General features: G+C 44.8%; 1 protein-coding gene across 1 annotated transcript in view; it reads left to right on the top strand.

Moving 5' to 3' along the window:
* The window catches only part of LOC130113258 (immunoglobulin mu heavy chain-like), a 75,862-nt gene that overhangs the window by 5,450 nt on the left and 44,485 nt on the right, over positions 1 to 25,927 (top strand). The window contains exon 3 of the mRNA XM_056280818.1: positions 20,510 to 20,516. Within this exon, the coding sequence (XP_056136793.1) occupies positions 20,510 to 20,516 (7 nt within the window). The remainder of the gene's footprint in view (positions 1 to 20,509; positions 20,517 to 25,927) is intronic.

Genomic DNA, 25,927 nt, shown 5'->3' with positions numbered 1-25,927 from the left:
AAGCTTATTTTAATGTTTTTTACAAAAACAGTGACCATGTCTGGAGGGTTCACAAACTTTCAAGCAGCACTGTATATATGGCAGTGACTTCGGTGGCCAGCTTGGGGATGTGGAGTGGGAGATACAGGCTTTGCCTCCCGGCTGCGACGGTTCCCTCCATCGGAAGCGCTCCCCAGTCGGAAAACTAGAGTGGGGTGTAACCGCAGTGAGACTGCCACCCAGCCAACCGACCATATCCCCCATTGAGAACTCTTCCCAGATCGGCAGAGTGGGCCACGCACACGGTCTCTATCTTTGCTGCTCCATTGATGGACACCACTACTGGGCCATTGTGGACAAAGGGTCCACCATCTCCATTGTGCATCCAGGGGTGCTGCCAGAGACAGAGTGGAGGCCCACCACCTGTAAAATCAGAACTGTGACTGGGGAACTAACCAGCATGCTGGGGAAGAGAGCACTGCAGGTGCAGGCAGGGAAAGCCGCAGCCAACCACGAGTTTTGGTTGGCTGAAATACAAGACCCTGCTTCATCGGGCTGGACTTGCTGACTCGCTGGGGGGCTCTGGTCAATGTGTCGAGTAATGCCATTCACCTCGGCACAGAGACCTCTCTGGACGGCGCCGGAGGGCCAGGGAAGGTGGGATGTATCCACATCCAGCCAACTCCACCTGTCACCACGCCGCCGCCGCCCCCACCCCCACCCCCACTGTCACCACCACTGCCACCCAAGGTGATGACGACACTGCCCGGCCCACCAGCAATGACGACAACCCCTATTGAGGCTACCATTCCTCAGACACCCTCATCGGACACTGTTGCCACCATCCAGGATCTGTATCAGCGGAGCAGTGAAGGGCTGGACCCTCAGCAGAGCCAACAGCTGAGAGACCTGCTCCAACAGTTCACTGAGATTTTCGCTGCACACGAGGAGGAGTGCATCCAGACCAACCTGGTGCAGCAAACAATTGACACTGGCACAACTCTGCCCATTAGACTGCGACCCTACTGGTTAGCGCTTGCCAAGCGTGAAGCTGCAGAGAGGATGAGTCTAGAGATGGCTGCGGCCGGGATGATAGAGCCATCCAACCGCCCTTGGGCCGCCCCTGCCATCCTGGCCAAAAAGAAGGATGACACCTGGAGGTTCTGTCTGGACTTTCGTCAACTGAATAATGCAACTTGTAAGGACTCCTACCCCTTGCACTGCATTGACGACGCTCTGGACCACATCGCAGGGTCGCAGTGGTTCAGCTCACTTGACCTACGGAGCGGTTACTGGCAGGTGGAGCTGGCACCAGAAGCCAGACCCAAGACAGCCTTCACCATCGGCCAGGGACTCTGGCAGTTTCGCGTGATGCCCTTTGGTCTCTGCAATGCCCCCGCCACGTTCGAGAGACTAATGGAGAGGGTGCTGGCTAACATCCCCCACAACCGGTGCGTGGTTTACCTTGATGACCTTCTGGTTCATGCCGCTGACTTCGAGCTGGCCCTAGAGAACATCCGTCAGGTCTTCCAAGCCATTCAGGGGGCGGGTCTGCGCCTGCACCCCAAGAAATGCAACCTCCTTTGACGTGAGACCAAGTTTTTGGGGCATGTGGTGGGGACAGAGGGCGTGGCCCCTGATCCTACTAAGGTGGAGGAGAAATAGCCAGTTCCGCGAAACGTCAGCGAGGTGCGCAGCTTCACGAGGCTCGTCTCCTACTTCCGACGTTTTGTCCGCAACTTTGCCTCCATTGTCAGTCCCCTACAACGTCTCACCGAGAAGGGACGGGAGTTCAACTGGATCGACAACTGTGCAGCCGCCTTTGCGCGGCTCCACACCGCCTTGATCACTGCACCCATCCTGTCCCTTCCTGATTCTAAGTGCCGCTTCATTGTGGACACAGACGCCAGAGATGTGGGGCTGGGGGCCGTCTTGTCTAAGGAGGTTTGCTGGGAGAGAGAGAGTGGTGGCCTACTACAGTCATGCCTTGAGCTGCCCCGAACGCAATTACTGCGTTACACGATGCGAGCTCCTGGCGGTAGTCGCGGTGTTCGATCATTTTCGCCCCTATCTCTGTGGCCAGGCCTTTCTCCTGCAGACGGATCATGCGGCCCTGATCTGGCTGCTCAGCTTTAAGGAGCCCGAAGGCCACGTGGCTAGGTGGATTGAGGAGCTGCAGAGCTACGTTTTCGAGACCCAGCACCAAGCCGGGCACCTGCACAGCAATGCAGTTGCCCTCTCCCGTCATCCCTGCAAGGACTGCAGACACTGTGAGTGCCAAGAGGAGCAAGACAAAGCAATCCTCCAAGTGTCCACCATGTGGCAGGTTGAGCCAGAGGAGGCGTGGCTGATGGCAATTGACAACCAGGAGTGGCAAGCAGCGCAGGATAGTGGGTCGACACCAAGGCACGCCCCCACTGGCACGCTGTCTCTGCCATGTCAGTGGAGACCAAGGCCTACTTTTCCCAGTGGGCCACCTTGGACTGTAGTACCGGGTCTGGCAAGCGCCGGGCCGGGGAAGAAGTGTGTGGCAGTTACTGGTGCCCAAGGACTAGCGTCAACGAGTGCTACGGGTGGCCCACGGCTCGGTGGGGGCGGGTCACTATGGGGTGGCCAAGACGCTGAACAAACTGCGCTAACGGTTCTACTGGGCCGGATGCAGGTACGACACTGAACTTTTTGTGCACTGTTGTGATGCCTGCACCACCAAGAAAGGACCAACCAGACGCTCTCATGCCCCTCTACAATAATACCAGGTGGGGGGCCCCATGGAGCGGGTCGGTGTTGACCTTCTTGGCCCATTTCCCACCACAGACAATGGAAACCGCTACGTCCTTATGGCCATGGACTACTTTACCAAATGGCCTGAGGCATATGCGGTCCCAGACCAGAGCGCTGCCACTACAGCCGAGTGGCTGGTGTGTGAGATGTTCTGTCCGTCAGGGGCGGAACTTCGAGGCACAGGTGTTCGCTGAGGTGTGTCAACGCATGGGGGTGAAGAAGACCAGGACAACGACCCTCCACCTCCAGAGCGACAGACTGGTGGAGAGGTTCAATCGTACGCTCACAACACAACTTGCTATTGTCACCTCACGGCACCAGCGAGACTGGGACTGTCATCTCCCCCTGGTCCTGTGGCCGTACCGGTCGGTAATACAAGAAAGTACTGGGTGTTCACCGGCCGCGCTCATGTTCGGGAGAGAACTGCGGACCCCTGTGGACTTAGCCTTTGGCACGCCCCCTGGCACTGACCTTCCCAAGATATCCGGCTTCGAGTACCTGCGGGACCTCCAACAACGTCTGGCCAAGGCACACGAGTTTGCTCGGCAAACAAAAGCGGGCGTATGACACTCGTTGACAGGGCCGCTCCTTTACCCCAGGAGCGAAGGTGTGGGTCTTCAACCCAACTCGGAAGAGAGGAGTCTCCCCCAAGCTCGCCAGCCAGTGGGTGGGGCCCTGTGAGGTGTTGGAGCAGCTTTCGGGTGTTGTGTACCGGGTGAAAATGTGTGTCCGGGGGTGGGTGGTAGTTCTGCACCGGGACCGTTTGGCACCTTACCGCCCCTTGGCTGAAGAACCTGCAGATCAGCTTAGCCGACCCGGGACGGTCCCTCCTACACCCACAGGCCCTACCAACCGGACGGACAGTGGGGAACAGGGACCCGTGCCTTCCCCTTCGCTATAGGGACTTTGTTGTCGGCTGAGGACAGGCGACACGCTGGAGGGGGGTAATGTAGCGAAGAGGCTACCCCGTTAGAATTGTGCCCTCCTGTTTCACCCATCAGGCACTGCGTTCAGATGGTCAGTTATGTTATTAAATGTTTTGCAAGTGTTTTATGTGGTTTTATTTATGTGTTTATGTGATTCCTATTTAGTGTGGTATAATTGTAGTTATCGTTCTGTTATGTTGTGTAACGTTGGTACTGAAACCATGATCAACATTGTTGTTCAGGTAGATGACCCCCATGTATTGTTTCGTGTTTCTGTCAAGTTCCTTTCTGCGTGAGTTCAATATAGGAGACTGAAAGGTTACCTTTGTCACTATTTTCACATTCGCCATAAAATAAATACAACTGTTAAAACAAATACTCAACGGCCGGTTAAGTGCTCAACAAATAAAGAGAAAAATAACTCAGTGGGTCAAGCAAATTCTTTATGAGACAGTACAAGCCTGTATCATGCCACAAGCAGCCAGCTGTCAATAAAGCTCCTCGGGAAAGGACCTTTCCAGCTTTGACAGCTGTTTGTTGCATAAGCGGCCTCAATTCCTCTACATAGCATTTATAAAAGAAGAAGACGCAGAAGAAAACGCAGAAGAAGAGAAGCGGGGAGACGAGAGATTCAAGGCCGGTGAAGAGGAGATAGTTGGAAAACGTAGCAAACGTCAGTTTTATAATTTACAAGTTTAATCGCACAATATTCGAAGGCGTAAGCTGTAAGTGTGATACCGGTGGATGTGAAGTGGACGTCGGTTAGATGTTGCTGCGTCCTTCTCCAGTTCGCCGTGACTCGTTAGCCAGCTAGGTAGCTAAGCTAGCAGCTGCTATGGTAGCCTTGTTTGCTAGTTCCGTGAACATGCGCAGCTGTTAAAAGAAGACTCGTACGGGATCAGACACACCAGAGAGCGGGTGGAGCCGCCGCCAGGGTTTGCTCCCCCTTCCTCCGGCTACGTGGGGTTCTCACGCTGGAACAAGTCACCAGCAGCAGGCCTTTGTCTCGTCCCCACCGCGCCTGCTGGGCCATTCGTGCGCAGCGCCACGTCCTGACCATTGCGGAACTGCCCTTCTCCTGACCTGAGTGAGTACGTTTGTCCGTTTAGCTCGCAAGAGGGACGGTCACATCGGTGGGACACGTGAAACCAGACCTGCAGCGAGGGTGGGTTGTTGAGGACCTCTTCATTAGTTTGATAGATGCCGGCTTTAGTTTAGTTCATGTTTAATGTGCTTGGTTTGGAATACTGAAAAAGGTCCCTACTTTAATTTTGTATTTGAACCGTATTGAGCTTGATATAGTGAAAGTGCACTATTTATTTTGTTTTGTTTTGTTGTGTTGGTTTTTGTTGTTGTTGCAATAACTAAACATTTCGAGTTGCAACTTTGTCTTGTTTGATTACTCATCTAAAGGTTATTAATTTCATCGGAATTTGTATGTTTAGGGAACCCAAACTAAGATTAATGTAAATACGCCCATTTCACGCCTCGGCCATCTTGGATTTAAAAAAACAACAACCAAGCGGTGGGAACTTAGCCACGCCCCCTTCTTCGTTGAAAACGCTGCTGGAAGCAACATGTCGTACTGCTGTGTACCATCCTGCAACTCCTATCAAAGAAGGGAAAGAGATAAATCCTTGACGTTTCACCGCTTCCCCAAACGCCTGCACACCCGTAAGGCATGGGTGGTGAAAATTAAGAGGGATACAGGGCCACATTTTCAGGTAACTACCAATACCTTCACCTTTACCTAGCTAGCTGGCTGGATAGCTAGCTAGCTAGCGCCCTAGCAACGTTGTTAGCTAGCTACGACCATGACAGTTAACATGTTGCTGACAGTAACGTCAGATATCATTTGTCATTATAGATCACAGACAACACCAGGGTGTGCTCATAGCACTTCACCGAGGACTGTTTTCGCAAGACGTTTCTTGGGCTGACAAAACTGAAACCCGGAACTCTACCGACCATTTTCCCATGGTCAAATCAACCTACGCCGAGGAGGTAGCTAAGTTTACTAACTTTACTAGCAGACAGACATCACGGTAGGTCATGCAGAGCTATAATAACGTTAGCTGGATGTTGTCTTGAAAATGATTTTAGGATGTTGATGAAATGAAACATAATACCTGCCATTAATAGCTTGTATTTTTAGGGTTCCTGTTCGTGGTGGTCAACCTGCTGGGGAGGTGACACCTGAGTCAGCAGATGAGTGAGTAACGTTTACAGTTGTGCACTCATGTTTACAACTAAATTCCACATTAAGATGCCATATGGCTAAATGTTTACTCCTCCTGCTATTATTGCAACAGACATTATGTACATGTAGGCCTACTGTATGCATTGAGCTGCAGAGGTTGCATGTACATTTAACGTTACTGTATGCATTGAGCTGCAGAGGTTGCACCATGTACAGCCAGTTAAATAATATTGGGGTGACCAGTTTCACTGTGACTAAGTTTGACGTTGAAAAATGTTTGCTCCTGTTTGTAGTCACATTGGTGACTTAATAGCGGAAGAAGATGAAGAGGAACATGAAGAGGAACATGAGGGAGATAGGTGAGTTGTTACTGTCAGTACAATACAATTTTTCAAACATGTAGATTACTGCATTGTATAATATGTATATATATATTCACTAATCTTTCAATAGTGGATAGCTCTGTTTTGACACATCATCTTGATAACAGGAAAATGTGTGGATTTATATTGCTTCCCACATGTATGACATATCCTCATGTGTCCAGTGAGGTTTGGGTGACTCTACCTGATCATGACTACGACGTGAAGCCCCTTTCTGTGGAAGACCAGCTTGACGCAGTAAAGAAACGCATCGCTCTCCTGGAGGACAAAAATAAAAAGCTGAAAAGTGAGCGTTTTGGTCTAGAACGCTTCCAGTGTGCACCCAATCTGATCAGGTTTTACACTGGTTTTAAGGATTACCACACCCTCAAAGCACTCTTCCTAGCTTTACAGCCTACTGCAGAGTCCATGGTGCGATGGACTCAAATGCAAAGAAACAGCCATAACCTAGAACACATTTCTGTGTCTGGCTTCCATGCAGAGCATTTATCGCTGATTGATCAGTTTTTCCTGTTCTTGTGCCGTGTGAGGCAGGGCTTTTTTGCTCTGGATTTATCTGTACGATTCAATGTGTCGCCGGCCACAGTCAGCAGGAACTGTACGACGTGGGCCAACTATTTGCTCTTTATGTTAGGGACCCTCCCAATATGGCCTAGTAGAGCAGCAGTAGATGAGCTAATGCCACCAGTATTCAGGGAATTCTACCCAAACGCAAGAGTGATACTAGACTGCACAGAGATCCACATCGAGAGAGCTAGTTTGAAGGTTTTGAACACCATGATATACTCCCATCATAAAAGTAACACTACACTGAAATCCCTAATTGGGATCACTCCCTCAGGGTCAGTTAGCCTGGTAAGTAATCTATACACAGGATGTATTTCTGATAAGGAGATAACTAAGAGGTCAGGTGTTCTGGACCTCTTAAGAGTCAGGTGATGAGGTCATGGCCGATAAGGGCTTCCTTATCAAAGACCTGCTCGATGAAATAGATGTAAAACTTGTCATCCCTGCATTTTTGGCCCAAGTGGACAGTTTAGCTGTGATGAGCTCACAGACACACAGAGTACTGCTGGCTTGAGAATACACGTCAAATGGTCAATAAGACGCATAAAGGATTACCACATTTTTGATGGAGTCATACCCCTTCCACTAAGTGGAACAGTCACCCAACTGTGGACTGTGTGTGCTCTCCTAACACATTTTCAGGGACCACTGTTTTAAACCTTTGTTAAATTCAGCTGACAAGAAAATAGTGCACACAAACCTTAGATAGATTGAAACATATTTAACTTCATTTCAGTACAGTCCCATTTTTTTAGCGAGTTCCAGTTTATTGGTACAACAGAATGACAGTTGACCGAACATATTTTAGTTTAAAATGAACCAACAGTTTTGTTAAAGTTAAAGGACAAAGAATGAAAATATTGTAGGTGGGACAATCTAATGTATAAATATTGAATGTACAGTATAAAAATGAAATGTATCTTATTTTTTATTTTATTGTGATTAAACAGCTTCTTTGAATACAGCCCTGTGTGTGTGTGTGTCTCTCCTCACTGGCACAGGAGAGGCAGAAAGTACTCGAGAAAGAAAAGATCCAGCTTAGTTTTCATGTTGTGGTAAATGACGGTAGGTGCTCGAGGTTGGTAGTCCAAACCATGTTTACTGCTGCTGGCCCCGGCTGCACTGATTTCCCATTGATTAAGAAGGGGGCGTGGCTAAATTCCCACCACTTGTTTTTTTTTTTAATCCAAGATGGCCATGGCGTGAAATGGGCGTATTGGATTATAGTGAGAGAACCCCCCCTCCTCCTCCTCCTCCTCGTATTTAATGGCGGGTGGCAACTAGCGTTTAAGGTGCATTATGCCACCTACTGAGCTGGAGTGTGGGCCAGAATATTAAAGGATGAAAGGCAAGAGAGAGAGAAAAAAAAACTCTAATAATAATAAATAATTATAGCGCTAGATCCTCTTCATTATGCCAATTTCTTTTAAGAACACAAACAATGGCTTATATTTCTCCCCCTCAATGCTGAATACATTTTTAAGATTAAATACTCCCACCCACATGTCTTGAGTTCCTTCTTCAGCTTTTCTCTATGTGTTGAGTATTTCTGGCAGTGAGTGAGAGAACCTAGGGGGGAATTATCAGTCTACGTCACTCTAACGTCACGCAGCTTCTACTGCGCATGTCGGCTGCAGCAAGGAAGCGGCCGGCATCATCGTGTTGTGTTGTGCAGTCGGTTGCCAGAATCATTTTGACAAACAAAACGCTCAAGTTTTACCGAATTCCATCAACTCACACCCCTTTTAAGACGAACCGGAGACGTCTTTGGTTGCAAGCAACCAGAAGAGGCGATTGGAGCGAGGAACTAATTGAAAATGCCTACATTTACAGTGATCACATCATAACAGGTAAGTTAACGTTAGGCCTCAGCTAACAGGCTAATCAGACATAACGTTACATCGCTCGTTTTAACTTGGAACAACAAACGTTAAATAATGTAATTATTGAGTCATGTGCATATATAACTGACAAGGTTTGCAAGCAATAGAGTAATTATGTTCAAGTTTGAGTTGAACTAGCTTAGAAGCTAGTGTACCTTGGTTCAATTTTGCTAAAGTTGTGTTGTTAGTAACTGTTAACGTAGTAATGGTAGGCCAATGACCTGTTTTGGTGTGTTAACGTTACTTTAAGTTACTGTTAGTCACACTTTATTTGTACAGAAGAGGCATCTGAGGACTTCGACAGTCCTGATTTTGCCCCGTCTGTCGTCTACTCAACCCAGTCCAGCAAAGGTGATGCAAAACATGAAAGGTAAATATGGTCACTTCCTTGTGATTTGTTGTTCACTGTGATCACCCACCGTGACTCAACATAGCATAACTCGAAGTAGTCGAAATGAAGAAAGGGTGAGTAATTTAATGTAGCTATATTTTTGTAAGGATTATCTGTTAGGCCAGGTAGTTTCTGTTATGTATTTATTATCTCATGAAGCCCTTTGAGGCGTGCTATGTGATTTCCACTGACTTGAATTGAGGATGTGATAAACCTGTGGTCAGCTGAGTAAATTAACTGTTTTTGTACTAGCTACTTGCTCTCTTCTGTGTGTATTAGATATGAGAGAAAAAGTAGAAGGGATAACCCCCCGCCCCAGGCAGCCAGACAATAGACATAAGTCCACAGAAGTTGTTTATGAGGCTGCATCGGAATCCACATGCGCTTCCCTCTCCCCAAATGATTGCGGAATGGAGCCTGGTGCTGGTCCTTGCACGGGTAAGAACTTCTAACATCTTGACTATTGTACAGTAGGACATTCACTACCAGGATTAATTAGGTTGTCCTGTTTATATATTAGTTGTGAAAAAGTATTTGGCCATGATTCTGTTTGGCACACTCTGAATGATCACCCAGAGTATAGCCGTTTCCCAGATATGAAAAATAGGACTGTGAAATTTCTATTTATCTTTGTAGCTAATCTCTTTTTCAGAAGCCACTGTCCCGAAGGCTCTCCATGATGACCTCAAACAGAAGTACAGCCAACTTTCTACCGAATGTGATAACCTGCGTTTGGACATCAACAAACTCAAAGCCGAGAATGAACAACTAAATGCAACACTCAGGAACACACAGTTTTCCTTTAGCGCTATCAAATGCAAAGCAGCACGGGTTCTGTTTTTCACAAGTCTGACCAGTGTCATTTTTGAGTGGTTGCTCCAAACAGTTAAAGACAGTGTTGAGGTTGTGCGTGGCTCTCTGACCCTCGAGGACCATCTATTGGGTATCCTGATGAAACTCTGATTAGGGCTCAGCAACAAGGGTATTGCATTCAGATTTAATGTTACTGAATGTACCTCAACTTCAATTGAGGACTCATCTGAAAAAATGGGTAAAATTGATCACAATCAATCTGACGTGACAAACTCCATGCTACTTGCGCAATTGAACAGATTAGTGAAAGACGGAACAAGTTTCTAGAGAGGCTGCAATCAATCGAAGCTACTGGGGAGGCCAATACCAAGACCATCCAGGATCTTACCGCCTTGGTGTATGAGACAGGAAAGCAGGCAGGTGATGCTGGCAATAAAGTTGCTATTCTAGAAGAGAAGTTAAAAAGTTGGAGGGAGTGAACAAAAAGCTTCAGGACCGAGTGGATGAATTGGATGCCTGCAAAAGACGATGGAACCTACGAATATCAGGTATCCCAGAGCGCGAAGGAGAAAATGTGAAAATGTCTATGATTGGTGTATTTACATGTGTGTGTCCCCTGGATTAGCCGACACCCTTCAGGGATCCGTTGGTGTCGTCCATAGACTGGGACCAAAGAATGATAATGGGCAGCCACGTCGCATCATTCTTCAATTCACCTCACGGTCTCACTGCGATCACATTTGGAAAAATGCCAAGAACTCTGAAGCGCTCAAACAAAAGAAGATCAGGATCATGGAAGACCTAACTCAGCGTACAAAGGATGACCAAAGCAAACTATGGCCGCTCTTGGAGCAAGCAAGAGAGGAAGGAAAGCAGGCTGGCTGCAGTGGTCCTTATGCAATCATCGCTGGGAAAAGAGTCTCGGCAGACGATATCTAACCTTTTTATGGCTTCTGACTTCAAATGATGAACAAATGTTCTAGTTATTACTACTTGGTGCGCAGGTAAATTTTCAAACCCAATGTTGTTTAGTATGGCTCTCACATGCTGATAAGTTCCATGTTGTGCTGGTTTGGGTTTAAAGGATTTCTCGCTCCCCTTCACTTGCTTGCTTTACCTCTTGAGTGCAAAACAACGGGGGTGCGTTATTGTATGTTCAGTTCCATTGTCACTTATAAAAAAATCTTTATCTCCCTTTATACTGTAGCAAGCTCTTGATTTAGTTTATCCCCTTGCACTGTGGGTCTGGGGGTTGAGTTTACTTGAGGGGCCGATTGCACTGGGGGACGGGGGGTTGAATGAATTTAATTGTGTCAAGTTATGTGAAATTATTTTATGTGAAATTAATTTGGCGCGGTTGGATTAATTTGCTTGCTTTTCCCGGGTGTGGTCGGTTTCCTGGTTATTGTTTTTTTTTGGGTGGACTTGGCTTTTAGAATTTACAGTGTAAGTTTTAGGGTGATTAAAAATAAAATTTTTTTGGGTCCATGTTGAGATAGCCCACCGCTGACAAAGTTATTGTTTTTGAAAGGGTATAAGATTAAGTTATATTTTGCGCTTTGTTTTTTCTCTCTCTCTCTCTAACTCTCAAACTTAAACATATTCCATATCTACCAAAAGGGTAGGTTTTTTTTAATTCTCTTTTCATTCAATTCAATTTCATATTGTTCCATTTGTAATATTAATTTTTCTTGTTTTTCTCTTAATGTGCGGGGGATTCGTGAAGTCACTAAATGCAAAGCTTTGTTTTTATTTTGCAAATCTTAGAAAAGGGATATTTATTTTTTCCTGGGAAACTCACTCATGCCAAAGTGATGAAAAATTCGGGCGAAGTCAGTGGGGAGGTAAAATATTGTTTTTTATGGATCAAATCACTCTGGTGGGGGAGCAATTTTATTTGATGGCAACTTAAGTGGAAGCTCAGTTGAAACACATTTTCCTAGGGAAGGAAGATGGATAATTTTGGTTTTACAAAGTGAGGATTATTTCTTTATTTTAGCAAGTATTTATGAGTTTAATAGATCTCCTTTGAACATTGTACTTCCTGAGAATGTACCCGCCAAAATGTCTTCCTTAAAACAAAAATATGTCTTTGTCTCAGTAATTGCAGGTGGGGACTTAAATGAGGCACCCAATTTATATTTAGACAGATTCCCCCCAAGAGATAGTGTGAACAACCTTTATCCAGTAATTAGTTTTGTTGGAAACCTTTCCTTGTTAGATGCTTATAGATGTACTCATCCAACCAATATGGATTCATTTACATGGTTTAAGAAAGATTTATCAAAGAAATCACGGATAGATTTTTGGCTTATATGTGGTTGTCTTGCACCCTTGCTACTTTCCAGTGAAATGTCTCATGCTCCCTTAACAGATCATGCCTACATTGACCTTGTTATTTCTAATTCAGCTAATAGACGGCGTAGACATCCGGGGTGTTGGAAATTGAACCGCTCGCTCTTACAGCAGCCTTCTTACTGTGAAAATATTAGGAAAAAAATAATAGTATTTAAGAATATATCTCCTGTTTTGAAATAGGAACTATTAAAATTTGAATGCCGTATTGTTTTGTAAATATAGCAGAGAACTCTCAAAAACGAAGGCTTCTAGAAATTCTAACATTTTAAAGGAAATAAGTTCCATGTTATATTTAGATCAACCCATTGTATTTTGTATTGTATTTTCATTGTCACACTTACGCTGCCACCAAAATCACTCATTAACTTGGAATGTGGGATTTACTTTTAAACAAAGATTATTATCAAATGGTTTAAGTCTGAATCAATTTGACTTTAAGTATGTGATTTAGTTGGCTTCAAGTAAGGTAACTACCATGTGAATAGGTCTTTCGAGGTGAACTGATCCAGTAAGTGGTTTTCCCTTATCTAGTGTAGTGTCACTGATTAGTAGCTTCAGTTTTGTCTTGACTGCATGAGCATGGGCTTTGCGAACCTCAAGGTAAGTCATTTCTACTTCTCCCGCCATTTCCTCTTCATGTGGAAGATTCTGCTGCCAAAGAAAGTCGGGCCCTTTCAACCAATTAGACTCTTTCAGCTGAACTGAACTTCGTTTATCATCTGGGAGATTAGGCTGTCCGTCTTGAAAGGAAGTGGGAGTTTGTAGTGGCTATCTTCCTTCTGCCTTATATTTTCTTTCACTTTGGACAAGAAGAGAAGGTCTTCCTGAGAAATTGGATTATCATCTGCAGTGATATCTGTGAAATCAGATTCGAGAGCCTTGATTATGTCTGTTGGATTGAGCTCTTTGACTTGAGTTCTGCACATGAAGTCTGCACAGCACAGCAGGTGTTACTTGTCACACTATGATTCTATGACTGGTTCCTATTGCATTGCCATAGTCACTTGCTGGAGTCACACAGCCAATGATGCTCCAGCTGAGATCAGTTCACTGTGCATACGGATGAATTCCTTCACTGGACAGGATCTCCCTTGGAAGAAGTGCTTGTTGGCCGTTATAGCCTATCAGAAGGCCTACTTCACAATCCAGTGGTGGTTGAATCTTGTCTGCCAATTGTTCCAGATGAGGCCATATCAGAGCCGTTTCAGAAGTTGGAATGTGCAACCTGTCTGCTGGAATGAACTCTTGTGTGAAAACTGATGGCAATGGAATCCTTTTCTCTAAGTTGTATCCTCTCACTTGTAGATTTGACAGTTTCTGACAGGGTATGACTGTTGATCTTGCAGACGTTGTGGATAGCCGCAAACTGACATTCTCTTCGTTTGTGTTGAGGTCTTTGGCCACATCATCTAGGATGAAAGTTGTATCACTCTGTATGTCTAAGAGCACGTAGACAAGAACTTCTTGATCTGGCTGTTCTGTGGATGGGACCAAGACTGGTATGATTGAGGACATTTGTGTGCTTAGGCCTTCTTGTATGACTCTGTTTGTAGTTGCTGTTGCAGCCATTTCTTGGGTGTCTGCTTTATCCTTTGAGTTGTCGTCTCCTTTCATAGGTGTCGACATTTGATGTTCTTTGAACTTGTCATAATGCAAACATGTAGGGTGTCTCTTCTGACACTTTTCGCATGTGCTCTTGTTATTAAAACTTCATGAGTGATGACCAGTCTTCAAACAGCCAAAGCAAAGCTTCTCTGCATGTACAAACTTGACACAATCTTGAACTGTCTTTTCACAGAACCTTTTGCACTTGGCAAGGATATGTCCTGTTCTTCTGCAGAACATGCATGGTGGGATGTTACTCTGTGTTGTGTTTGTGGACAGTGTCTTTGCTTGAATGGGTTGGCTTTGTACATGCTTTGTTTTCTCGCTTTCCACACTCTTGAGCGTTTGTATTGAGGATATGGGATCGCAAGCGAGATCTGCTTCCTTCGATAGGAAGTCTACAAACTCATTGAATGGTGGGTACCCAGCGTTTGCTTGTCTAGCTTCTATCGCTTTGCGGTTCCATCTGGATACCAACCAATCTGGCAATTTCAGTAGAATTTTTTTGACTCTCATTGTAGTCATTGAGGACTTCCAATGTCTTAATGTGGGGCATTGCGGCCTCGCAGCTCTTGAGGAAGTCTGCAAATTCTCTTATTTCACAACCATCCTTAGAGCATATTTTTGGCCATCCATGCAGCTTGTCTCTGAAGGACTTCCCAATAATAAATGGGTCTCCGAAACGTTTTTCCAACAGCCGGCAGGCTGAGTCATATGCTGCTTCGGTACCTAGTAGGAAAAATCCTTCAATGGCTTTGTTTGCAGCGCCATGTAAGTACTTTCTTAGATAATACAGTTTTCATTCTTTGGAATGTTTTTCCTGCCTATCAATTGTTAGGGTTTGTGCAAGACCCCAAGCGCAAGACACCAAGCAAAGATAGAGTTCGCCGAAACTGGCGTACTTTATTAACAGTTCATACAAAGGTCCAACGGGACAACATGCACGGCAACGAAAAGAGTCCGGCAAGTCGCTTTGCGGGTAGTCACCAACAAACAGAGAAAATACGGGAAAACTCACGGGTAATCCAAATTGCGGACGCGGCAGGATGATTCTGCAGGGAAAAAAACTCCGCAGAGAAAATAACAAATCCACGGGTCGAGATAAACTCGGAGAGAATACAGAGTGAGGGAAGCGTAACCACTTCAACGAGAATGTTACGGCACGAACTGGCAATGGGCTCCGGGAGACCAGCAAACTTAAGCCCAGCCCTGACTACTAAGCCCAGCCCTGATGAGCTGATTGGCTGCAGGCGCGGGATGGGCGAGCCGTAACAGTACCCCCCCCTCCACGGGAGCGACCAGGTGACTTGCCAGGCATGTCGGGATGGGAACGATGAAACTCAGTGAGCAGCCCAGGGTCCAGGATGAGCTGGCGGGATACCCAGCTACCGTAGCCTTTCCAGTCCACCAAATACTGGAACCCCCGTCCTCGGCTCTGGACGTCCATCAGCCGGCGGACCTTCCACTGGGGGTGCCCATCCACAATCTCAGGGGGAGGCGGAGCTGGGGCCGGAGGCATCAGAGGACTGTGGGAGACAGGCTTAACCCGAGACACATGAAAAACAGGATGGATCTTCATGGAAGCCGGAAGCTTCAGATTCACCGCCGCGAGACTGAGCACCTTCCTGATCTCAAAGGGCCCGACGAACCGGGGGTTCAGCTTCTTCACGGTGGGCTGAAGCGGGAGGTCCTTGGAGGACAGCCACAGCCTTTGGCCTGGTTGGTACGTAAGCGCTGGGGACCGGCGTCGGTTGGCTCCCCGACTGGCGCGCTCAGCTGCCCGGAGCAGAGCAGCTCTGGTCACCTCCCAGATACGACGACACCAGTTCAGGTGGGCCTGCATGGAGGGAACTGCCACTTCCGACTCCTGTGCAGCAAAGAGAGGCGACTGGTAGCCCAGGGATGCCTCAAAAGGTGAGAGGCCGGTGGCAGAGCTGACCAGGGAGTTGATGGCATACTCGACCCAGGGGAGGAACCGGCTCCATGAGCTGAGCTTCTTGGCGGCAATGCACCGGAGGGCGGACTCCATGCTCTGGTTCATCCTCTCCGCCTGCCCGTTAGTCTGTGGGTGATATCCAGAGGAGAGACGAACAGAGGCACCCACCTTACAAAAGGCCCGTCATACCTGGAAGACAAACTGGGGCCCTCGGTCTGAGACGACGTTCAGGGGAAGGCCGTGAAGACGGAACACGTGGCTCGTCAGGAAATCCGCCGTCTACGAAGCCGATGGGACTTTGGGGAGGGCCACCGGGTGCACGCCCTTACTGAACCGGTCCACCACTGTCAGGATCACAGTATTACCCTGGGAGGGAGGCAGTCCAGAGACGAAATCCAACGCCACATGGGACCAGGGCCGGCTTGGAGTTGAGAGTGGCTGCAGCAGACCCGCGGGTGCCTGGTGAGAGGCCTTGCTGCGAGCACAGACGGAGCAGGCCTTTACGAAGTCCCTGATGTCGTTCTTCATGGTGGGCCACCAGAAACGCTGAGCCAGGAAGGTGAAGGTGCGGTGGACACCCGGGTGGCACGCAAACTGACTGGCATGGCCCCACTGAAGAACCCGGGGCCGGACTGAGTCCGGGACGAACATACGGTGTGGAGGCACGTGGCTCGGGGCTGGATGGGAGCGCAACGCCTGCCCGACCACGGTCTCGATGCCCCAGGTAACCACGCCCACCACCGTGGCCTCAGGAAGGATGGGAGCCGGCTTCACTGTAGCTGGCTCCCTCCTCGGGTGTTGTCGGGACAGGGAGTCTGCCTTCGTGTTGTGGGACCCGGGGCGATAGGTCAGCCTGAAGTCAAACCGACTGAGGAAGCTGGCCCACCGTGCCTGCCGACCATTGAGACGCTTGGTTGCTCGGACGAACGTCAAGTTCTTATGATCAGTCCAGATGGTGAACGGCTGTTCCGCCCCCTCCAGCCGATGGTGCTACTCCTCCAGAGCAGCCACCACTGCCAGTAGCTCCCGGTTCCCGACATCGTAGTTCTCCTCGGTGGGGAGGAACCGGCGAGAGAAGAAGGCACATGGATGGACCTTCTGGTCAGACGCTGACTACTGGGAGAGGACAGCCCCCAACCCGGTATCCGAAGCGTCCACCTCCACGATGAATTACCTCTTGGGGTCGGGGTGGAGCAGGACCGGGGCGCTGGTGAACCTCTCCTTGAGGGACTGGAACACCGAGCAGGCAGCTGGGGATCAGATGAACGGCTGGGAAGGGGAGGTCAGCCTGGTGAGAGGTTCTGCCACGTGGCTGTAGTTCCTGATGAACCTCCTATAGAAGTTCGCAAACCCGAGGAAGCTCTGTAATTCCTTCCGGGATGTGGGATCGGGCCAGTCCACCATGGCGTGACCCTGGAAGACCCCAAGCGCACGACACCAAGCAGGGATAGAGTTCACCGAAACTGGCGTACTTTATTAACAGTTCATACAAAGGTCCAACGGGACAACATGCACGGCAACAAAAAGAGTCTGGCGAGTCGCTTTGTGGGTAGTCACCAACAAACAGAGGAAATACGGGAAAACTCACGGGTAATCCAAATTACGGACGCGGCAGGATGATTCCGCAGGGAAAAAAACTCCGCAGAGAAAATGGCAAATCCACGGGTCGAGATAAACTCGGAGAGAATACAGAGTGAGGGAAGCGTAACCACTTCAATGAGGATGTTACGGCACGAACTGGCAATGGGCTCCGGGAGACCAGCAAACTTAAGCCCAGCCCTGACGACTAAGCCCAGCCCTGACGAGCTGATTGGCTGCAGGCGCGGGATGAGCGAGCCGTAACATCAATGTTTCGAAAGATAGTCGCCAGTCTTTGAATTTCAAAGGATCTCCAGTGAATAATGCAGGCTCTGGTGTTGGAAGACGATTGGCACTTATAGCTTCTGCTAGTATGTTGACCAAATCAGAGATGTTTTGTACTTGGGGCATAGGCATCAAAGTTGGTGGAGCTTGAGGTACCAGTTGCAGACTCTGGGGACTAGGACTTGACTTGTAACTGGTAGAGATTGAGGAATGAATAGGGGATTTGATGCATGGAGGGCTTGGGTTATGACTGGCAGAGACTGAGGAATAACTGGAGGAATTGTGAGGTTAAGAACTTGAAGTTCTCCTGCTGGTTCAACATCATGCAGCAAATCGATTGGTTCAAAATTTTCTTCGACTTGATCGTAGGCCTTTATTCGAGCTCTTGCAGCGTTCAACTTCTTCAGTTCTTCTAGGCGTTTAAGCTTTCTACGCTTGTCTTGCATTGCTTGTTGTCTAACTAGCTTCTCAGATTCAAACTGTGCCAGCCGTTGTTTATCTTCAGCCTCTAGCCTTTGAAGTTCTGTCGCTTCCCTTTCTTGTTCACCCAACACTGCCAAAACATCATGGGATGCGGCAGCTTCAGCCGGAGCCTCCTTTTTATTGACTGAGTGGATGCTAGAGTGGGAAGAACCATATTTTGATCGATGAGACAATGGCTTTGATAAAGAACTCGGTGAGTCTAGGATCGATCCAACATCAGGCCAAGGTGGTGCTTCCTCTTCATCTGTTGTACGCCCTTCAAGTTGCCTTTCTGCCTTTCAAATAATGAATGCTGAAAGTGATATGCACGTGTCAACTCTGCACTGCTGGTCTGGTTCAGGAGTTTGCATTCGACGTACCGCTTTATAAATGACCTTTACATCAGAACAGGTGCTTTCCATATTCTCAGTCAGCTCATTCAATTCGTCTTCGGAGGCCTCATCAGTCAGTATTTCCTTACCTATTCTTACATCATACCTCAATTTCTCATAGATGATTCTATACCGACGTTGTACACTCTTCAGCCTTTCTTTTTGAAGCTCTTTTCCCTTTTCTGTTAGGGTTCGGGTTCTTTCACTTCTATGTAGCCTTTCCACTTCTTCTGTAGATTTGGTGTCAGTAGCTTCAGGTTGAGCAGGTGGTTTGGCATGTTTACGGCAGGTCTCAGTGCTTGTGTCAGACATCTTAAGATAACTTGAATGGCTATCAAACGTATGTAACTATTGAGCTTGAATTGGATTTCCGTTAGGCTGTGTGTAAATGTAAGCTACGGTAGGCCTAAATGTGAGTCGCTAGGAAGGTTATTAATAACTGTATGAATTCCTTGACAACTGTGAAGACTATGTGGGGAACCTAATTTCCTAAATATAGACTTCAATATTGCATCAAGATAACTACCATTATTTAAATTATCTAGACTTCGAGTTGACTTCAATTTCAAAACAAAAAATAAGAAGATTGGGAATTACTTTGTCACAAATATGCAAGTATAAACCTTAATTGCAGAGAGAATATGCTTAGAAATGCGTTAAGTCACTTATCCTTCACATAAGAAAGGTTTTCACATCAATGGTAAGCTTCACTTAAGTTGCCTTTTAAGCTCGGTTACTTTTAATAAAATACAACATTTGAACAATTCTTAAATTTCAATTTATAATAATGTCCTTTTCTTTAACCCTTACGAAAAATGTGTTTACTTGCTTATGGGGTTAAATTGTTATTATACCTTGCTTAAGGGGTGGCGTTCCCCTTTAAACCTTATGACATGTAACAACCACGAACAATGGCACATTAGATTTATCCCCAAACATATAGGCTAAGCATAGTATGCAAGGTTAATAGACTTGAGTCCTTAGTTGCAATTTCCAAGTCGAACCACTTCTCACAACACCTTAACTTAATGGTTGCGGCGGAGCACTTGGATTTGGCATGAAAAGTTGCGCTTTCAACACAGTCTAATCGCTATTGCTTGCAGTTGCTATGCTGACAATGCGTTATTTGCTTTGCTTATCTGATATGCTGGATCTTCGTCGCGTCGTTACCCGCTGCAATCTTGTCGTCTCTCCTACCCGTGTTGAGCAGGCGAGTTCTCACTGTAGCTGTCTTCACGACAACACAGACAGTCACGCCCGTTTCACAGAGCCGACCTGTCTGTGAGAACTCGTTGGCCGTTCTTATGTACTTGAGAGTCTTTTGAAAGTTTATTTTGATTGTCTGCTTTGGCTACAGACGTCAATTATTGACCTTTCACATAATATATGCAGCACTTGAAAACATTTTATTGTAAGAAATAATCTCCGTATGGTTCGTCAGCAATGGCAAGAAAATAATTTCTCTCATCATAAATGTTAAGACCCAAGTGTTGTGTCAGGCTGCCCTTTATATGCCTCAGCATGTACCTTATTGTATTTTAACTGTAACACTTACGCCTAGATTTTTACAAGGCCTTTGATACTGTTGAGCACCCCTTTATTTTTGAAGCTTTAGCTCATTTTGCTTTTGGTAAAAAATAACTTAAAAAAATAATCCAAACTCTGTATAAAAACATCGATAGTAATGTCTCACTGCTTAAAGGCACCTCTCTGCGTTTTGAATTTCAAAGAGGAATGAGATAGGGATGCCCAATAGCCGCTTATTTATTTTTGATAGTTGCAGAACTTTATAGTTTATATGTTGTTCACTGTTCAGATATTGAGAGTATACAAATTGGGGATAATTGTGTAAAGATAAGCCAACTGGCTGATGATACATGTCTTTTTCTAAAAAATGAAAATCAGGTTCCAATCGTCCTAGAGTCTTTAAAGGGTTTTTTCCAAATCCCTCTGGTCTAATTATCAGTCAGATCAAGAGTGAAGTAATGTATGTACATGACACTGACAAAACATCTATATGTGGGTTAACAGTAAAACAATCAGTTCAATACCTTGGTATTAAGATAGACAACGTGTCCTCTGATAGAATTATAGGGAACTTCAGGCCCAAATTAGAAAAAGCAAAAAACATCTTTTGTTGCTGGTTACAGAGAGATCTTACTGTTTAAGTGTTGCTATCTAAAACGGAAGGCATTTCCAGGCTGGTGTACCCGGCATTGTCTCTTTATGTTGACAATAAAATGTGTTCAGTTATTAATTCACTCTTATTTACATTTATTTGGAAAAATACGACTGATTATGTAAAAAGGAAAACAATCATTAGAAGATACTCTGAAGTTGGCTTTGATGCTTTGGACTACATTACTATTAATAATATCTTTAAAATCATATGGATAAAGCACTGCCTTGCTGATAATGATTCCCCATGGTATTATATGCCCAACCTGATTTTTCAGAAATGTTGTGGTTTAAAATTTTTACTTTCCTGCTATTATAAATGTAGTAAATTGCCCCTTAAACTAACAAACTTAAAAAAAACTCTTGAAGCCTGGAAATTAGCATTCAAACATAATTTCTCCCCCCCCCATACCCACACTATTTGGAACAACCAGTATGTGCTATTTAGAAACAAGTCTATAGTTTTTGAGAACTGGATGGACAATGATATACTATTTGATTGGATTTGATAAATTCCCAGGGTCGACTTTACAGTTATGAGGATGTTATGCAAAAAACTGGTGCAGACCTTTCTTAGAAGGAATATGACAAAATTGTCAAGAGTATGTCTACAGGACTGATGCATCTTGTAAAGGCTCCTTTACGTTATGGCCCTTCTTTTCTCCTGTTAAGGTTTTTTCTGTGGAGTTTTTCTTCATCTGAATTGAGGGTCTGTGGATAGAGGCCGTTGTTCATTGCACAGAATGTAATGTGATTGTAAAACCCTCTGGGACAGAATTATGGTTTAGACTGATACCATGGATGAATTATAGTAGAAGATGCCAGATCTAAAAATGGCGCCTGTTCATTCCTATAAGAATTGCTCGCCTGGTGCATACGCTGAAAAAGTTTCAGGCTTCCGGGTTACTTCCGGGTACATGCGCAGTAGTGTTACTCCCATCATGCCTCTAGGCCAGGGGTTTTCAAAGTGTAGGAAAGTGAGCCTCCCCCTCAGAGAACATAAAAACGCCTGCGCCCCCCCTCCTAATTATTATTGCTATTATTACTGTTATTGTTGTTGCTATAATGTATGTTCCACTCAGGTATAAAAACGGGTTTCAACAATAAATGATATATCTTTGAAGATGATCTTTTATTTTTTTAAACATCTTTTTCAAACATTTTTAAACATCTTTATCTTTATGTTTTAAAGATATTTTTAAACGTTTTAAACATCTTTATAAACACCTTTTTCAAATATTTTCAAATGTTGTAGGTAATGTTACTAAAAATCGATCCATTTTGCTCCAAGCATTGCTGAATTTAACTAAACTTAGCTAGATGTTTACGGTTACCTTTTCTTCACGTTTTTTTTCTCACGCTGCGCCTCCCCTGAAGCTCTCTGGCGCCCCCCAGGGGAGGCGCGCCTCACACTTTGAAACCCCCTGCTCTAGGCTATGAGAACGAGCGAACCGCGTTCAGGATCCGGTGCAGCGCGTTCATGAATGCTATGCGAGCGGACTTCATGGATGCATAATAAGACTACTACGGGACTTATTTGCGAGTTGAAACCATGGATGTATTTATACAGACGGCAACACGAGTGCTCGTACACAGCCGTGACGTCATGCAGAAAAACATTCTGGGCTTTGGAAAATTTTAAAAAGATTAAAACCCCATGGCTTGAAAATATACAGTACAAAGAGTAATAATTGGCCGTGATTATAGCTGCAAGTGTCCTGTCAACAGTTTTACAGGCGTCTCTTTTACAATGGTGGTCTATAGGGAAAATGCGTTTTGGGCTGCAGAGGATTTTTCGCTGCAATTCCGCGAGTGACCACTGGAAAAGAACTTGGTTGCAAGGCTGAGCGGCGCCGCCGTATCCGGTTCCACTATTACGTCCATGGCCGATACAAATCTGACTTGACTTTTGCTGTTGTTGTTATAACCAAACAGCAAAATCAAGAAAAAGGTGTTGTTTTTAGTATGTTGCTGAGGAGGCTTTCTCAAAACTTTACCCAATAAACACTGAAACACAGTGATGTACTGAAAAAAAATGTCCATGACCTGTATCTTTACTTAATTTGAAAGAGATTTCACAATGTTGACATTGTCAGTGGTAAAATCTACATCTAACAAATTTAACAAGTGAACATTGGCATCTAGTGGGGTAGAGTTGTGGTTGCATCTCTGAATGTGTAAATAAATGATGGAAGGCTTGTTATGGGACTTTATCAAGCCATGAAGTATTTAGAAATGGGGAACAACAGTAGAGGACAAAAAAGTACATTTCTTTGATTGTAGAGATCTAGTGAAAAGTAACTGTCTATGCAGTATTATTAGACATTTTAAACCCAGGGCATTTTATAGTCTGTTGCAACTAGAATGGGCTGCTTGTTTTAATACCTTGGCATCAGATTAAAGACCTTTTTCTAAGTTACTTGTCTATATTTAAACTTTTGGAATGTTGGCTCAAACATGTCAGTGATGCAATCTTTTCAATTGCCCCCTGTCTCAAGTCTTTCAATGTTATGTAAAACATGTTTTACACTCTATTTGTCTGTATTGGCAAGTGTTTATTATGTGTTGCTGTGCGATGGGAGGGTGACACATCAGCACAGGTGACACCAAGAAACTGGCAAGGATTATCAGGAAGGATAACTCAGTCATTGTTCTTGATACAGACATGCTGGAGAATTAAGTGGGGGAACAAACTGGCCAGCTATAGACCATGGGATACACTTCCCATCCTCTGTGACTCCAGTAAAACTATGCCACTCCAACTAAATCCCAAATGTGATTGAGTCAGCAGTGTTTCAGAAGTCTTTTGCCCCTCCAGCCACAGGTGAACAGCTCTCCCTTGTGCCAGAGCCATGACGTGGTGAACTTATGTAACATGGTTGACCAAACCTGACTTATTAGGAAATAAATCGACCAATGACTAAATTTTTAAAATGCTCAAAAAAATTGAGAAATAAGTAAATGAGTTAATGCAATAATTAATTAAATATTTCACGCATTCAAAAAAGCTCCAATAAATTGGGAAATAAATAAAACACAAAGAAATTGAGTACATTTATAAATGTGTAAATTAATTTATTTCACATTATTTATTTTGTTGTTCACTGTCATCTCAGAATTTATTTTCCCTTGCAGGATTTATTTTCCTTCAACATGATTTCCTTAGGGGCATGGCCTAATTTTTTTTAACCTTCAATATGCAAGGGAAGGTGTGGCCTAATTTATTTTACCTTCAATATGCAAACTATGAATTGTCCCAGATTCGTGATTGGACGATGTATGGCACAGTATCTGCTTTAGTTGCAAATGACCAGGTGGGAGTATGAGTATGAACAGGTAGCAACATGCCTGTGTTTATTTAAACAATCCAGCGTTCAGTCCAGTGAGGTGGAGGGAGGTCAGTGGCTGGGTGGGCAGTGGGCATTCCCAAATCCAAATTACATCCTTTGGTGCTCGCTAAGGTTTTATAACAATCTGATCCTTCTTCATTCTTCCAAAAGCCACAGAATTCTAGAATACTGTGGCCCCCTGGCTGAACTACATTCCAAATGAAAACCTAAACACGAATATTGTCAAAGTATTTATGAAGTAATTTTTTTCTTGGTTTATATCACAGCTGTGAAATGACCAAGTAACACTGCTGCCTTTCCTCAGAGCTCCCAAACCATTGTGGATTTCATTGTGTTCACTACAAACAGCAGTTATGAGATACTATTTGTAAATGTTGTTGGAACATCACCTGAAAAGAAGAACACAAACACAACACAAAGACATAACATTTGTGGTAAAAATATGTAATTTATATATGTAAAATATATTTAAATGATGTACCATTTCATTAATTCATGTCCAGTATTATGATGTATAATAAAATGACTGATAGTAGAACTGAGAGTGAATTCATGCAAATAAACTGGGTGCTGAGGTGACAGAACAATGAGATCATATGTATTGAGGTCACCTACAGATCAATTAAAACACTCATTTTTTGGGCAACGTGAAAATAGCAGTTAGTCACTTAGGGCGTGCTTTTACCCAAAACGATGTAGAAGCAAACTTTTAAGACACAAAGTGTCAACAGCATATTGGGAGACAAATGGTGAGAAGGTCAACATATAACAGCATGTATCCCATCATTAATGCTTCTCCTGTGCAGTTAGACCCCAGTCCAGTTCAACTACATCATGTAACAACTTGTAAACCTTTTAAAAAGTGAATCAACATCATCACAAACGTTGTATAGTGAAAGTGAACAGTAAATATTATTTATGAGTAACTGCACTGATTTGTAGAAATGGAAGACAAACTGAGATGACTTGTACAAATCTGTATAGACTTCAAAATGGTTGACAACTTTCAGGGCTGTTTTTGATGTATTAGTGAGAGATGAATTCTCAATCAATGAAAAGAAAACGTGACATGATGCCTTGAGCCAGCCTGAAAAGAAAAAACAAAACAAAACTGCAAAACTACAAGTAAAAAAAAAAGAAAGAGTGTGACTTGGGAAGCCATATATGACCCATGTACTCATGTCATTCACAGCATCAATCAATCAGTCAATCAAGTTGCATTTTATATAGCGCTTTTCTAGCTGCAACAGCCACTGGAAGCGCTTTTCATTTCTGGTCAAGTCTGAATTTCAGACACCTGTTACAAGCCATTTTCTGTACAATCGCTGCCTATGTCGTATTGCAAGGCCACCGAAATGTGATTTACAACAATTAACTTATTCACACATGTATTACAAAAAGATTTGACATGGGCCGTTTGAGACTACTGACATTAAGCAGACCAGTGACAGACCTTAGTCGGTATGCAGATAATGGATTGTCGACAGTAGTGGAATGGTCACCAGAAACTACAAAGTTATTTTCCTGCACCTAACGGTACTCAATTTCACATTTAGCCAGTATCTTAGAAAACACAAAGTGACAAAAGCATAATACATGATACTGGATGCACAGCATGGATGCAAGCATCCACTGCAGCTAAACACTTCAGTTCAGCTACACAATCGCAAAAGCGCATGAATGTAAGAACGTTGGCATACCTTTGTGGACTCTACATTTGAATAGGTTTGTAAAAATGAACAAAAAATGTCACTGCAAAGTAGAGGTCTAAAACTCAACAATAAATATCAATTCACATGTTGTGTAGATTTGTAAAGTCCATTACTAAACACTTCAATTCAGCTACACAAACAGTTGCAT

The sequence above is a fragment of the Lampris incognitus genome, chromosome 5 (assembly GCF_029633865.1).
Source record: "Lampris incognitus isolate fLamInc1 chromosome 5, fLamInc1.hap2, whole genome shotgun sequence".
In the NCBI taxonomy this organism is placed as follows: domain Eukaryota; kingdom Metazoa; phylum Chordata; class Actinopteri; order Lampriformes; family Lampridae; genus Lampris; species Lampris incognitus.
This window is presented reverse-complemented; position numbering and strand designations above follow the sequence as displayed.